Source organism: Pyxicephalus adspersus, chromosome 2, assembly GCF_032062135.1.
Source record: "Pyxicephalus adspersus chromosome 2, UCB_Pads_2.0, whole genome shotgun sequence".
NCBI classification, from domain to species: domain Eukaryota; kingdom Metazoa; phylum Chordata; class Amphibia; order Anura; family Pyxicephalidae; genus Pyxicephalus; species Pyxicephalus adspersus.
Genome location: NC_092859.1, coordinates 6327549 through 6339148, shown reverse-complemented (window position 1 = coordinate 6339148; position 11600 = coordinate 6327549). Strand labels below are relative to the sequence as shown.

The 11600-nt window shown below is 47.3% G+C and overlaps 2 protein-coding genes across 3 annotated transcripts in view; both read right to left on the bottom strand.

Annotated features, from left to right (window-relative positions):
- TMEM88 (transmembrane protein 88) overlaps positions 1 to 4923 on the bottom strand; it is a 9842-nt gene extending 4919 nt beyond the window's left edge. Inside the window, exon 1 of one of the 2 annotated variants that reach the window (XR_011919241.1) lies at positions 1624 to 4923. Coding sequence is in view for 1 of the 2 variants with exons in the window: in XM_072399332.1 (XP_072255433.1) it covers positions 877 to 1119 (243 nt within the window). In the remaining variant the exon portion in view is untranslated. Of the gene's footprint in view, positions 1 to 876; positions 1481 to 1623 lie in introns of those variants that run through there. The other variant, XM_072399332.1, reaches the window with a different exon arrangement.
- Positions 4924 to 6409: 1486 nt separating this feature from the next.
- The window catches only part of RANGRF (RAN guanine nucleotide release factor), a 7258-nt gene continuing 2067 nt past the window's right edge, over positions 6410 to 11600 (bottom strand). The window contains exons 2-6 of the mRNA XM_072398856.1: positions 11307 to 11423; positions 10451 to 10607; positions 10105 to 10185; positions 9151 to 9263; positions 6410 to 6764 (exon numbers count right to left, since the gene is read on the bottom strand). Of these exons, the coding sequence (XP_072254957.1) occupies positions 6692 to 6764; positions 9151 to 9263; positions 10105 to 10185; positions 10451 to 10607; positions 11307 to 11423 (541 nt within the window). The 3' untranslated portion in view covers positions 6410 to 6691. The remainder of the gene's footprint in view (positions 6765 to 9150; positions 9264 to 10104; positions 10186 to 10450; positions 10608 to 11306; positions 11424 to 11600) is intronic.

Below are 11600 nucleotides of genomic sequence, written 5' to 3'. Positions count from 1 at the left end.
TTTGCATCACATGGTATGATTTGGACCACCCACCCTTCCTATAAAGAACCCCCAGAACTGGCAACTGGTTTGCTAAGTGCAAAGTTGGCATGCCAAGGGTACTAATGTGCTCCCTCTCTCTCCTTTTGCCCTGACTATAGATTGAGGAATGACAAAGGGCACTGGCCTGGATGGCACAGGAATTCATAAAACAGCATGGCAGCAGAAGCCAGTACTTGGGTTGTCTCCCAAGGACTGGCACCAACCAATGCATATTTGGCTGGTAAATAACTCTTGGCATGCAGAAGGTACAAATTTGCCCAATCTACCCCCATACAGGGGACTGACCTTTGAATGGCATAGATATCCATCAAGCAGCAAGGCAGAGAAGCCACCTCTATAGTACTCAAATGCCAACATCAGTAAGTCCTATGTTGCCCTGCAGATGGTACCAGTTTGCTGCCACTGCCCCCATCCTCTTACCCCTCTCCAGAAGTGATACAGGGACATTAGAATTGCACTGGCATCCATAAAGAATCACAGCCACAGACAGTAATTCTTTAGTACTTGGGTGGTCCTGCCACTGACTAATGCCAACACCTGGTTGGTCAATAAGTCCAGTCTTGGCATGCAAAAGGTACCAATTTGCTCTGCCCCCTTCCCCACATTCTTCCTAAAACTATAGACCCATTAGTGGCACAAGGTTTTGACTTTTAGATGGCACAAGAATCCCTAAAACAGTATGGCACAGGTTACTTTTTATTCTTGGAAGGTCTCCAGGGACTGGCAAGAGCAATGCTACCCCTGGCTGGCCAATAAGTCCAGTCCTGGCATGCAGAAGGTACCAATTTGCCCACGACCCCTCTTTTACCCCCACGACTGGCACAGGGTACTGACCTTTGGATGGCACAGGAATCCATAAAGCAGCATGGCAGCAGATGGTAAAAGGGCTCCTCCACACATCACAATGAAGATGCCCAGGTTGGCAGCGCCCACTAGCAAGTTATGGCCGGTGATGAGGACAGCACAAGCCCAGCAATCCAGGGGTTCCCTGGGAACAGGGGGTGCCGGGGTATAGGGAGGTGGCAATGTTGGGGTATCTTTACCCATGGCTGCCAGGCTGACCTCTGAGCTGGGCATGGACCTCTATGTCTCCTCTCTGAGTCTTTCTTTCCAAATGGACCCCCTTCCCCTCCTCATTTGGTCCCTCACCTCCCCCTCCTCTTATCTAGGAATGCAGAAGCTTTACTCCCCCCTAATTCTCTGTGTGATGTCTCAGGAATGTCAGGACTCCACATCCCCCCATATACAACCCCTCAGTCTGACCTGACGAGTGTCAGCTCCTCGGTCCAGAGCTTTATAATTGTCCATCGGGTAAATTTATTGATACAACCAACAATGTATCAGTCTGAGGAAATCATTGAGAAATCTGCCAGCCAATGGGAGCTGAGCACTCATATCACCAGGTTCACCAAGGGGCAATGAACCATCACCTGGCAGCACCGGGGTCCTGGGTCCATTATCCACACATGATTGGCTATGGTCAACCTAACCGGGACTTCTAATATTCCTAAAGCTCTGTGTTATATTATTATTATTATAAAATATTTTATTTTTGTATCTGCTGATCTCATTGTTACCCACTTCCTGCGTCACATCCTAATTCTGAATTGGTGGCACCGGTGGACCGCGTCTGCCACATCTGTGTTGGCACAGCTCCTTGTAGTCCAGATCATCGTTAGGTTAAAAAAAAAAGAAAAAAAAAATGATTTAAAGTTGTTACAACAAAGTTTCTGCCTTCACCCCAAATGATCCAAAAATGTAAAAAATTGTCTTGTACCCGTAGCATGCGCATTTAAAATGCAGCCTCAGGGTGGCAACATTGCCTTGTGGGTTCTGCATGGAGCCCCATTGTAGCCACCTTCCCATTCATCATTATTATTAATATTACTAATAATAAAAAAAGATTTATATAGCGCCAACCTATTACGCAGCGCTGTACATTCATACACAGAGAATCTCTGTGGGGGCACATGTGTTGTACAGGAACACCCCCAAGGGATCATGGGACATGTGGTCCCTACGCAGGTGATGCTCCGATGATCAGGGGGTCATATCATTGGCATAGGGCTCACCCACCACCCCACTATAGGTTTCCTGAATGCACATGTGTTGCGCTCAGCAGCTCGTTCATTTGAATGGTGCACACATGGCAACACATGCGCATTATTATTACACAGTATTTATATAGCACCAACATATTACACAGCACTGCACAAAGTCATGTGACTATTGCTCTGTAGCACACTGGTACGGTGCAATTGGCACACCCATCAACGCATGCGCTCACCACGCATTACCAAGCGCACTAATGGGAATTTTTTTTTTCTTGATTTTTTGGTAAATTTATTTCATTGTTATTATTATTATTATGATTATTAATAAACAGGATTGATATAGTGCCAACATATTACGCAGCGCTGTACATTAAATATTTTATATCATTTATATCATTAATATTTTTTATCACTACATTTTTTTTTTATTATTATGTTTTTGAAATGCTGAATTAAGGAGATGGCAGGGGTGCACTTTAGCATCCTGGCGTTGGGTACCGGAGGGCATTGTCCGCAGGTTCTACTGAAATGGGTTGGCCAGGTGTAGGAGGGGGGAGGGGATGATGACCAGGAGGTGAAGGGGCATCATAAGAAAGGGGGGAAAGGAGATTGATGGTATTAGGGGGAGGGGGCACATTAGGTTGATCAGGCCCTGCCCCCCCCTTTCAGGATGATGAAGTGCAGACCCTCCATGATGGGGACTTGGATGCAGATAAGAGGGGGGGGGGGGATTTTTGGGATGTCGGAGTTCAGTGCTGGCTGTCAGGCTGAGTGAATCCATAAGGTGTTACCCCCTGTGGTTCATCAGCTGCCCCGCTGCCCCGGTCACTGCAAAGACTAAGGCTGCTCCTGCTATGATACAGATGATGTTTTTTTTTTCATTTTTCCTTCCCTGGTTCCTCTTTTCCCTTCCCATCACTGTGACAAGGACATTTTAGGTTAATTTTTTATATTTGCATTTTATAACAGTGACGGGTCTCTGCGCTTCTCTATGCAGTGCAGGCAGATTGAGGCCGGTGGGAGGGGCTTGCAGGGCACTGGGTGTAGCAGCCTGGAAACATCAAATCACGCAGCTTCAGCGCTCCACAGCTCTGATATCAGCAGTGGGCTGGGTCTTGTGAGGAGTTATGCAAATATCAAATAGTTATGATTGGGTGACAGTTCAGCAGAAGTGGGTGTGTCTAGGCTGACTGTATTTACATACCAAAACTCAGGGTATCGCCCACTTGTGATGCGGAGTCCCAGTCATTGAAAGAACTGATGTTCAATAAATGAAAGGGGTGGGGCAATAAGGCTGGGTAGGGAGGGGTTAGATAATAGGGGATGTCCCCCCCTCAGGAAACAAGGCAGGCTCCGATTTGATGCAGCTTCTAATGTACATAGTGAGGATCTAGCGCATGGAGTGTAGTGAGGACAAAGAAAGCAACTTCAGTGCAGAAGAGGAGCAGGTGCAACTGTACAAGACTGAAGAGAAGGCTGGAGGGCAAATTTAATAGAGGGGAATGTCTGAGGGGCACATTTAATAGAGGGGAGCCCGGAGGGGCAGGTTTATTGGAGGGGAGGCCGGAGGGGCAGGTTTAATGGAGGGGAGACTGGAGGGACATATTTAATGAAAAGAGGGGGAGGCAGATTTATTAAGGAGAGGATTGAGGGGAAGATTTAAGTAAGAGGGAAGTCAGAGGGGCAGATTTAATAGAGGGGAATGTCAGAGGGGCAGATATAATGAAGGGGAGGCCGGAGGGGCAAATATAATGGAGGGGAGGCCGGAGGGGCAGATATAATGGAGGGGAGGCCAGAGGGGCAGATATAATGAAGGGGAGGCCAGAGGGGCAGATATAATTGGAGGGGAGGCCGGAGGGGCAGATATAACGGAGGGGATACCGGACGGGTAGATTTAATGGAAGGGAGACTGGAGGGACATATTTAATAAAAGGGGGGTTGGAGGGGAAGATTTAAGGAAAAGGAAAGTCAGAGGGGCAAATTTAATGGAAGGGAATGTCAGAGGGGCAAATATAATGAAGGGGAGGCCACAGGGGCAGATTTATTGGAGGGGAGACTGGAGGGACATATTTAATGAAAGGGGGGGGGGAGATTTTTTAAAGGGGAGGACGGAGGGGCAGATTTAATGGAGGGGACATTGTAGGGCAGATTTAAACAGATGCAGTTGACTAAGGAAATCAAAAGTCAGCTTCAAAGCTGGAGTCCCAGCCCCATATATTACCCCCAGCCCCCCCTCCTCATGGCAATACCAGTCCATCAGCCTGGACGTCCCGACAGCGTCAGACACTGCAGCTTCCAATGATCTTCCAGTGCTTGCAGTACTTCCATGTTTTTCTGTCTACCCAACTTAATTGTGTCTCCAACCTGGTGATACTGGAACACTTCTGCCGGGGACTCCGGAGCAAACATGATACTGGAACTCACCTGCAGGTGGTGGTAGAGTGCACCTGATGCTGGACCACAGCTGATAGTTATGTTGGAGCATGCATGGTGATGGAGCACATCTGTAGGTGATGATGGGGCATCCGTGATGTAGGAACAGATCGTGCAGTGACACCCTATTACACCCAATGCCGTACCTAACACCTACACTGGGGCAGACCTCATCCTGAGAGGGGGAGTGGGTGTTCTATATTCAGCACTGCAACCTGTATACAAAATATAAATTATTTGTTCTAGGATCTTCCATTGTTTTGTATGCAGAAAATGAGATCTGAAAGTCTTATGAAGTTTGAGGTTCTGATTCCAATTAACACAGTCATCATTAATAGTGCTATATTCTCTGTCACCACTAGGTGTCACTGCTGCCCCAGGATTGCGGTAGGGAGGGAGCTCAGTCACAGCATTCTAATATAGAGAGCAGCTCTGCTGAGTGCACTATGGAGCTCTGTGAAACCACCCAACCCCCGGCTGGCAGGGGTATAGAGGACACTGAACCACGCTGTACGATATGCCCACACCAGGATAGCACCTGGCTATATATTACCAGAAGTGCCACCGCAGAGTCCATACAGGCAGAATAGGAAATACAGAGTAAAGTGAAAGATCAGGGCTACTAACTGAACATTCACACAATACCGGGCACATTCACTCTTTGGTTTCTTTTCTGACCAGAGTGAAAACTGATACAAGCAGCCACCCACAAGGCACCCCAACCCAGCAGTGTTGTTGCCTTAAGACCGACTTCCCCAACAACGGTTCCAAAGGTTCCTTTCATCATCACTGACCACGTTAGACGTCTGTAAGGAACATTCTTTGTTTTATCAGAATAGGTAAGGGAGACCAATGACCACCAATGTAAGGGGCATTCATCCCACTGACCACCAATGTAAGGGGCATTCATCCTACTGACCACCAATGTAAGAGGCATTTGTCACATTGATCACCATTTTATTCTTCCAACTGGCCTGCAAGTAAGGACATTTTTACTACTTACTACCAAGGCACAGAGCATTTGTCCCACTGCCCACCAACGCAAGGGTCTTTCTTCTTAATGATCACTAATGTAAGGAACATGGACATTGTTCACACTCACCACCAGTTTATACAGTTATTTTCCCACTGACCCCCAACGTATCGGGCATTCTTCTCACTGACCACCAACGTACGGAGCGTTCTTCTCACTGACCCCCAATGTATTGGGCATTCTTCTCACTGACCCCCAACGTACAGAGCGTTCTTCTCACTGACCCCCAATGTACTGGACATTCTTTTCACTGACCCCCTATGTATTGGGCATTCTTCCCACTGACCCCCAATGTACAGGGCATTCTTCCCACTGACCCCCAATGTACAGGGCATTCTTCCCACTTACCCCCAACGTACAGGGCGTTCTTCCCACTGACCCCCAACGTACGGTATCATTCCTACTGCTGAGCAACAACACAAGGGGAAATCTTCCCACTGACTGTCAATGTAGGGTCATTCTTCCAAATGGCCATCATGGGCCCCCATGACAGCCATTTGGAAGAGTGCCATTCATTTTTGTGAATAATTTATCCTATAGAGCAGCCCTTGGTGTACATTCCAATATGTACAACTAACCATTACTGTCCTCTACCACAAGGTGGCGATACAATAGATATTACCACTGCTTCCCTAGGACCTGAAGGTTCTTTCATCGGTTTCTCTATGTGATATGTTGCCTCCTGGCCCTACAGTGAGCACAACAGTATAAAATACAACAAACATATATTCATGTCTATGTATGTGCTATACAGGGCGCTGAGCATTGGCACCGCTGTGCACACTCAGGAGCTCACATGGGGTCAGACCCTTGACAGAGGTCCAATTCTTACAAAAGCTCGGCCATGACTGGTTAACGATTTAATTTCCTGTTTGTAAAAAAAAAAAACATTTACAATGAATCTCATCAACAAAAACTTTAGAGTCTTTCAACATACAATCAGAAGATCCTCCATAGGCGAAGCCAAATGTCCTGATAATCCATCAAATCCCCATCGTGTGAATCGTATATAAATGATCCTTCTAAGCTCCTCATGCAGCAGAGCCAAGAGAACCTTCCGGGGGTAAAGTCCCGGTTATAGGTGAGAGAGGAGGCGGCCTCTGTGTTCCTCAGGGGCGGGTCCTTCACATCAGCCAAAAATGCTGGGATCATGGAGGCGGAAACTGCACAGCAGACGATTGAAATCCTCCTGAGTCCACGGTCAGACACTGCAGCTTCCAATGATCTTCCAGTGCTTGCAGTACTTCCATGTTTTTCTGTCTACCCAACTTAATTGTGTCTCCAACCTGGTGATACTGGAACACTTCTGCCGGGGACTCCGGAGCAAACATGATACTGGAACTCACCTGCAGGTGGTGGTAGAGTGCACCTGATGCTGGACCACAGCTGATAGTTATGTTGGAGCATGCATGGTGATGGAGCACATCTGTAGGTGATGATGGGGCATCCGTGATGTAGGAACAGATCGTGCAGTGACACCCTATTACACCCAATGCTGTACCTAACACTGACACTGGGGCACACCTCATCCTGAGAGGGAGAGTGGGTGTTCTATGTTCAGCACTTCAACCTGTATACAAAATATAAATTATTTGTTCTAGGATCTTCCATTGTTTTGTATGCAGAAAATGAGATCTGAAAGTCTTATGAAGTTTGAGGTTCTGATTCCAATTAACACAGTCATCATTAATAGTGCTATATTCTCTGTCACCACTAGGTGTCACTGCTGCCCCAGGATTGCGGTAGGGAGGGAGCTCAGTCACAGCATTCTAATATAGAGAGCAGCTCTGCTGAGTGCATTATGGAGCTCTGTGAAACCACCCAACCCCCGGCTGGCAGGGGTATAGAGGACACTGAACCACGCTGTACGATATGCCCACACCAGGATAGCACCCGGCTATATAAGTGCCACCGCAGAGTCCATACAAGCAGAATAGGAAATACAGCTTACAGTGAAAGATCAGGGCTACTAACTGAACATTCACACAATACTGGGCACATTCACTCTTTGGTTTCTTTTCTGACCAAAGTTGGGGGGCGGTAGTTTGAAAACTGATACAAGCAGCCACCCACAAGGTACCCCAACCCAGCAGTATTGTTGCCTTAAGACCGACTTCCCCAACAACGGTTCCAAAGGTTTCTTTCACCAGCCCTGACCACGTTAGACGTCTGGGAAGGGAGATGAATGACCGCCAACGTATGGGGCATTCATCCCACTGACCACCAATGTAAGGGGCATTCATCCCACTGACCACCAATGTAAGGGGCATTCATCCCACTGACCACCAATGTAAGGGGCATTCGTCCCACTGATCACCATTTTATTCTTCAAACTGGCCTGCAAGGTAAGGACATTTTTACTACTTACTACCAAGGCACGAAGCATTTGTCCCACTGCCCACCAACGCAAGGGTCTTTCTTCTTAATGATCACTAATGTAAGGAACATGGTCATTCTTCACACTCACCACCAGTTTATACAGTTATTTTCCCACTGACCCCCAACGTATGGGGCATTCTTCCCACTGACCCCCAATGTATGAGGCATTATTCCCACTGACCCCCAAACGTACGGGGCATTCTTCCCGCTGACCCCCAATATATGTGGCATTCTTCCCACTGACCCCCAACGTACGGAGCGTTCTTCTCACTGACCCCCAATGTACGGAGCATTCTTCTCACTGACCCCCAAGGTATCGGGCATTCTTCTCACTGACCCCCAACGTACGTGGTATTCTTCCCACTGACCCCCAACGTACGGAGCGTCCTTCTCACTGACCCCCAACGTACGGAGCGTTCTTCCCACTGACCCCCAACGTACGGAGCATTCTTCCCACTGACCCCCAACGTATTGGGCATTCTTCCCACTGACCCCCAACATACGGGCCATTCCTACTGCTGCCTACCAATGCAAGGGGCATTTTTCTTAATAATCACTATGAGAAAAGCCAGAAAACGCAGAGTGATAAGGAAGGTCGTGTAAGGAACATGGACATTCTTCACACTGACCACCAGTTTATGCAGTTATTTTCCCACTGACCCCCAACATACGGAGCGTTCTTCTCGCTGACCCCCAACGTACAGGGCATTCTTCCCACTGACCCCCAATCATCATTCCTACTGCTAACCACCAACACAAGGGGAAATCTTCCCACTGACTACCAATGTAGGGTCATTCTTCAAAATGGCCATCATGGGCCCCAAACACGGCCATTTGGAAGAGTGCCATTCATTTTTGTGAATAATTTATCCTATAGAGCAACCCTTGGTGTACATTCCAATATGTACAACTAACCATTACTGTCCTCTACCACAAGGTGGCGATACAATAGATATTACCACCGCTTCCCTAGGACCTGAAGGTTCTTTCATGGGTTTCTCTATGTGATACCCTGTTTCCCCGATTATAAGGCACTCTCTTATATTTTTTGAAATGCCAAAATATGCCCTGGGTCTTATTTTCAGGGGATGTCTTATTTTTCCATGAAGAAGACTACAGTACACATTTATTGTTGAAAGTCACTCATGATCACTGTACATCAGCAGTGTGATCAGGGGATCTGATCATTGTGCCAAATCTGTGCCTTACCGTGCAGCGTCCGGGTCCGACATCCCGTCCTGATACTCCAGAAGCTCTATGATAACGCTCTGATCTGTGTGCACATGTGCGAACACTTCCTGGTTGTCGGGGATCTCTCGGAGCTCACTGGGGCAGAATAAAGGGGGTCAGATATGAGACAAGGACAGGGGGGTCAGATACAAAAGTGTTATTCTGTGCTGGTCCTGCAGAGGGCAATAGACAGCACAATAGGGCTGCAACATGACCCCGTACCAGTCTATATAGGGGATTGGTAATGTCAACCAGTACTATACAGGGGCCCTGCTTGTGACCCCATAACAGTCTATATAGAGGATTGGTAATGTCACCCCATACTATACAGGGGCCCTATTTGTGACCCCATAACAGTCTATATAGAGTATTGGTAATGTGACCCCATACTATACAGGGGCCCTACTTGTGACCCCATACCATTCTATATGGGGGATCTGTTCTGTGACCACCCCCCACCTGTCTATGCAGAACATTTACAATGTGACCCCCGAACCAGTCTATATAGAGGATATGAAATATAACCACCCAGTCATCCTATATAGGGGCATCTGTAATTTGACCCCATACAAGTCTATAAAAAAGATTCACAATGTGTCCCCAAACTAGCCTATGTAAAGAATCTGCACTGTGTCCCCGTACTAAGGACCTACAATATGACCCCATACCAGTCTATACACAGGATCTGTCAGTCTATATAGGGGATCTGCACTGTGACCTCATACCAATCTAAAAAGAGGATCAGCACTATAACCCCCCCATCCACCCTATATGGGGATCAGCAATGTGACCTAAAACTAGAATATAACAAGAATGTGCACCCCCATACCAGTCTATATACAGGATCTGTAATGTTACCCCTACCAGTCTATACTGTACATAAGATTTATAATGTGACCCCATAGCAGTCTATATACAGGATCTCTAATATACCCCCTTGAATGTCACCAGGAGGTCTGTGGAATATTGTGGCATGCGGAACAGAGCCATGTATATCGTCACCGTATTCTGAGCCTGAGAACAAGGAAGAATCAGAAATTCATATTTGTTACAAAGACAACACAAACCATCAAATAAAGAATGCACACATGCCATGCTGGGAGTTGTAGTGGTTCAGTCTAAGGGAGGGGTAAGGTGGCCTTATGGTGGCACGTTGTCTCCAGGCCCAAGGTTTGTAACACCTCACAGACCTATCTGTCTCACTCTCATATACAAAGCTATGAAAGCCATATGAGCCATGGTCCCCATTGGGGGAAGAGTTTGGGATTGGCTGAATTACCTGCTCATTGAATTTGGATACCAGTTGGTGTCCGGTGAGGGCCCAGGCACTGGAGCAGCTGCTGAGGGAGAGTTGTGCCAGTGGCAGGGGCTCAACGCTGACAACCTCCGCCTTTCCCTGGGCATCATTGCTGGTGGCAACATCCTCAAAGTGGTACCTATCCCAGAGACAAGAGACAGACATTACCAGCCCCGGTTATAAGAGACTGACATCTAATTATAGGTCCTGAAAGAATTTTCTAACCCTCTGTGGTTGTAGAGCTCTGACTCTCAGCAGGGGGACAATTGGGAGCTCTGCAGAGGGACCACTGCTTCCCTATAGAGAGCGTGCTGGCAGGGCACGGCTTTTCTACACAGGCTTTGGCACCCCTTTGTATGACTCTGGACTTTGGATTCCCCATGTTCATTCCAACACTTAATATTCATCCATATAGTCACCTATGTTCCCTACTTTCAATCTGCACTCCCTATTTTCATTACAAATTATTCATATGGTCACCACTATTCCCTACATTCATCCCTACTCCTCACTTCTGTCCACATCAATCCACATTCCCTACATTTTTTAGTATCCATCCATAGTCACCCACATTCATCACTAATATTCATTTCCATCTCTATCCCCCTATAATCCCTACTTTCATCCAAATCTACCCATTCACCTATATTATCTACTTCCATCTATATTCCCTACATTCATCCTTATTCTGCATGTCATTCATCCATCTACAGCCACCTATCACCTATATATTCCCTACATCATCCCTACTCCCCACATTCATCCCTATGCACCTATAGTCCTGTACATCAGCAGTGTGATCAGGGGATCTGATCATTGTGCCAAATCTGTGCCTTACCGTGCAGCGTCCGGGTCCGACATCCCGTCCTGATACTCTAGAAGCTCTATGATAACGCTCTGATCTGTGTGCACATGTGCGAACACTTCCTGATTGTCGGGGATCTCTCGGAGCTCACTGGGGGAGAATAAAGGGGGTCAGATATGAGACAAGGACAGCGGGGGGGGTCAGATACAAAAGTGTTATTCTGTGCTGGTCCTGCAGAGGGCAATAGACAGCACAACAATAGGGCTCCAACATGACCCCGTACCAGTCTATATAGGGGATTGGTAATGTCACCCCGTACTATACAGG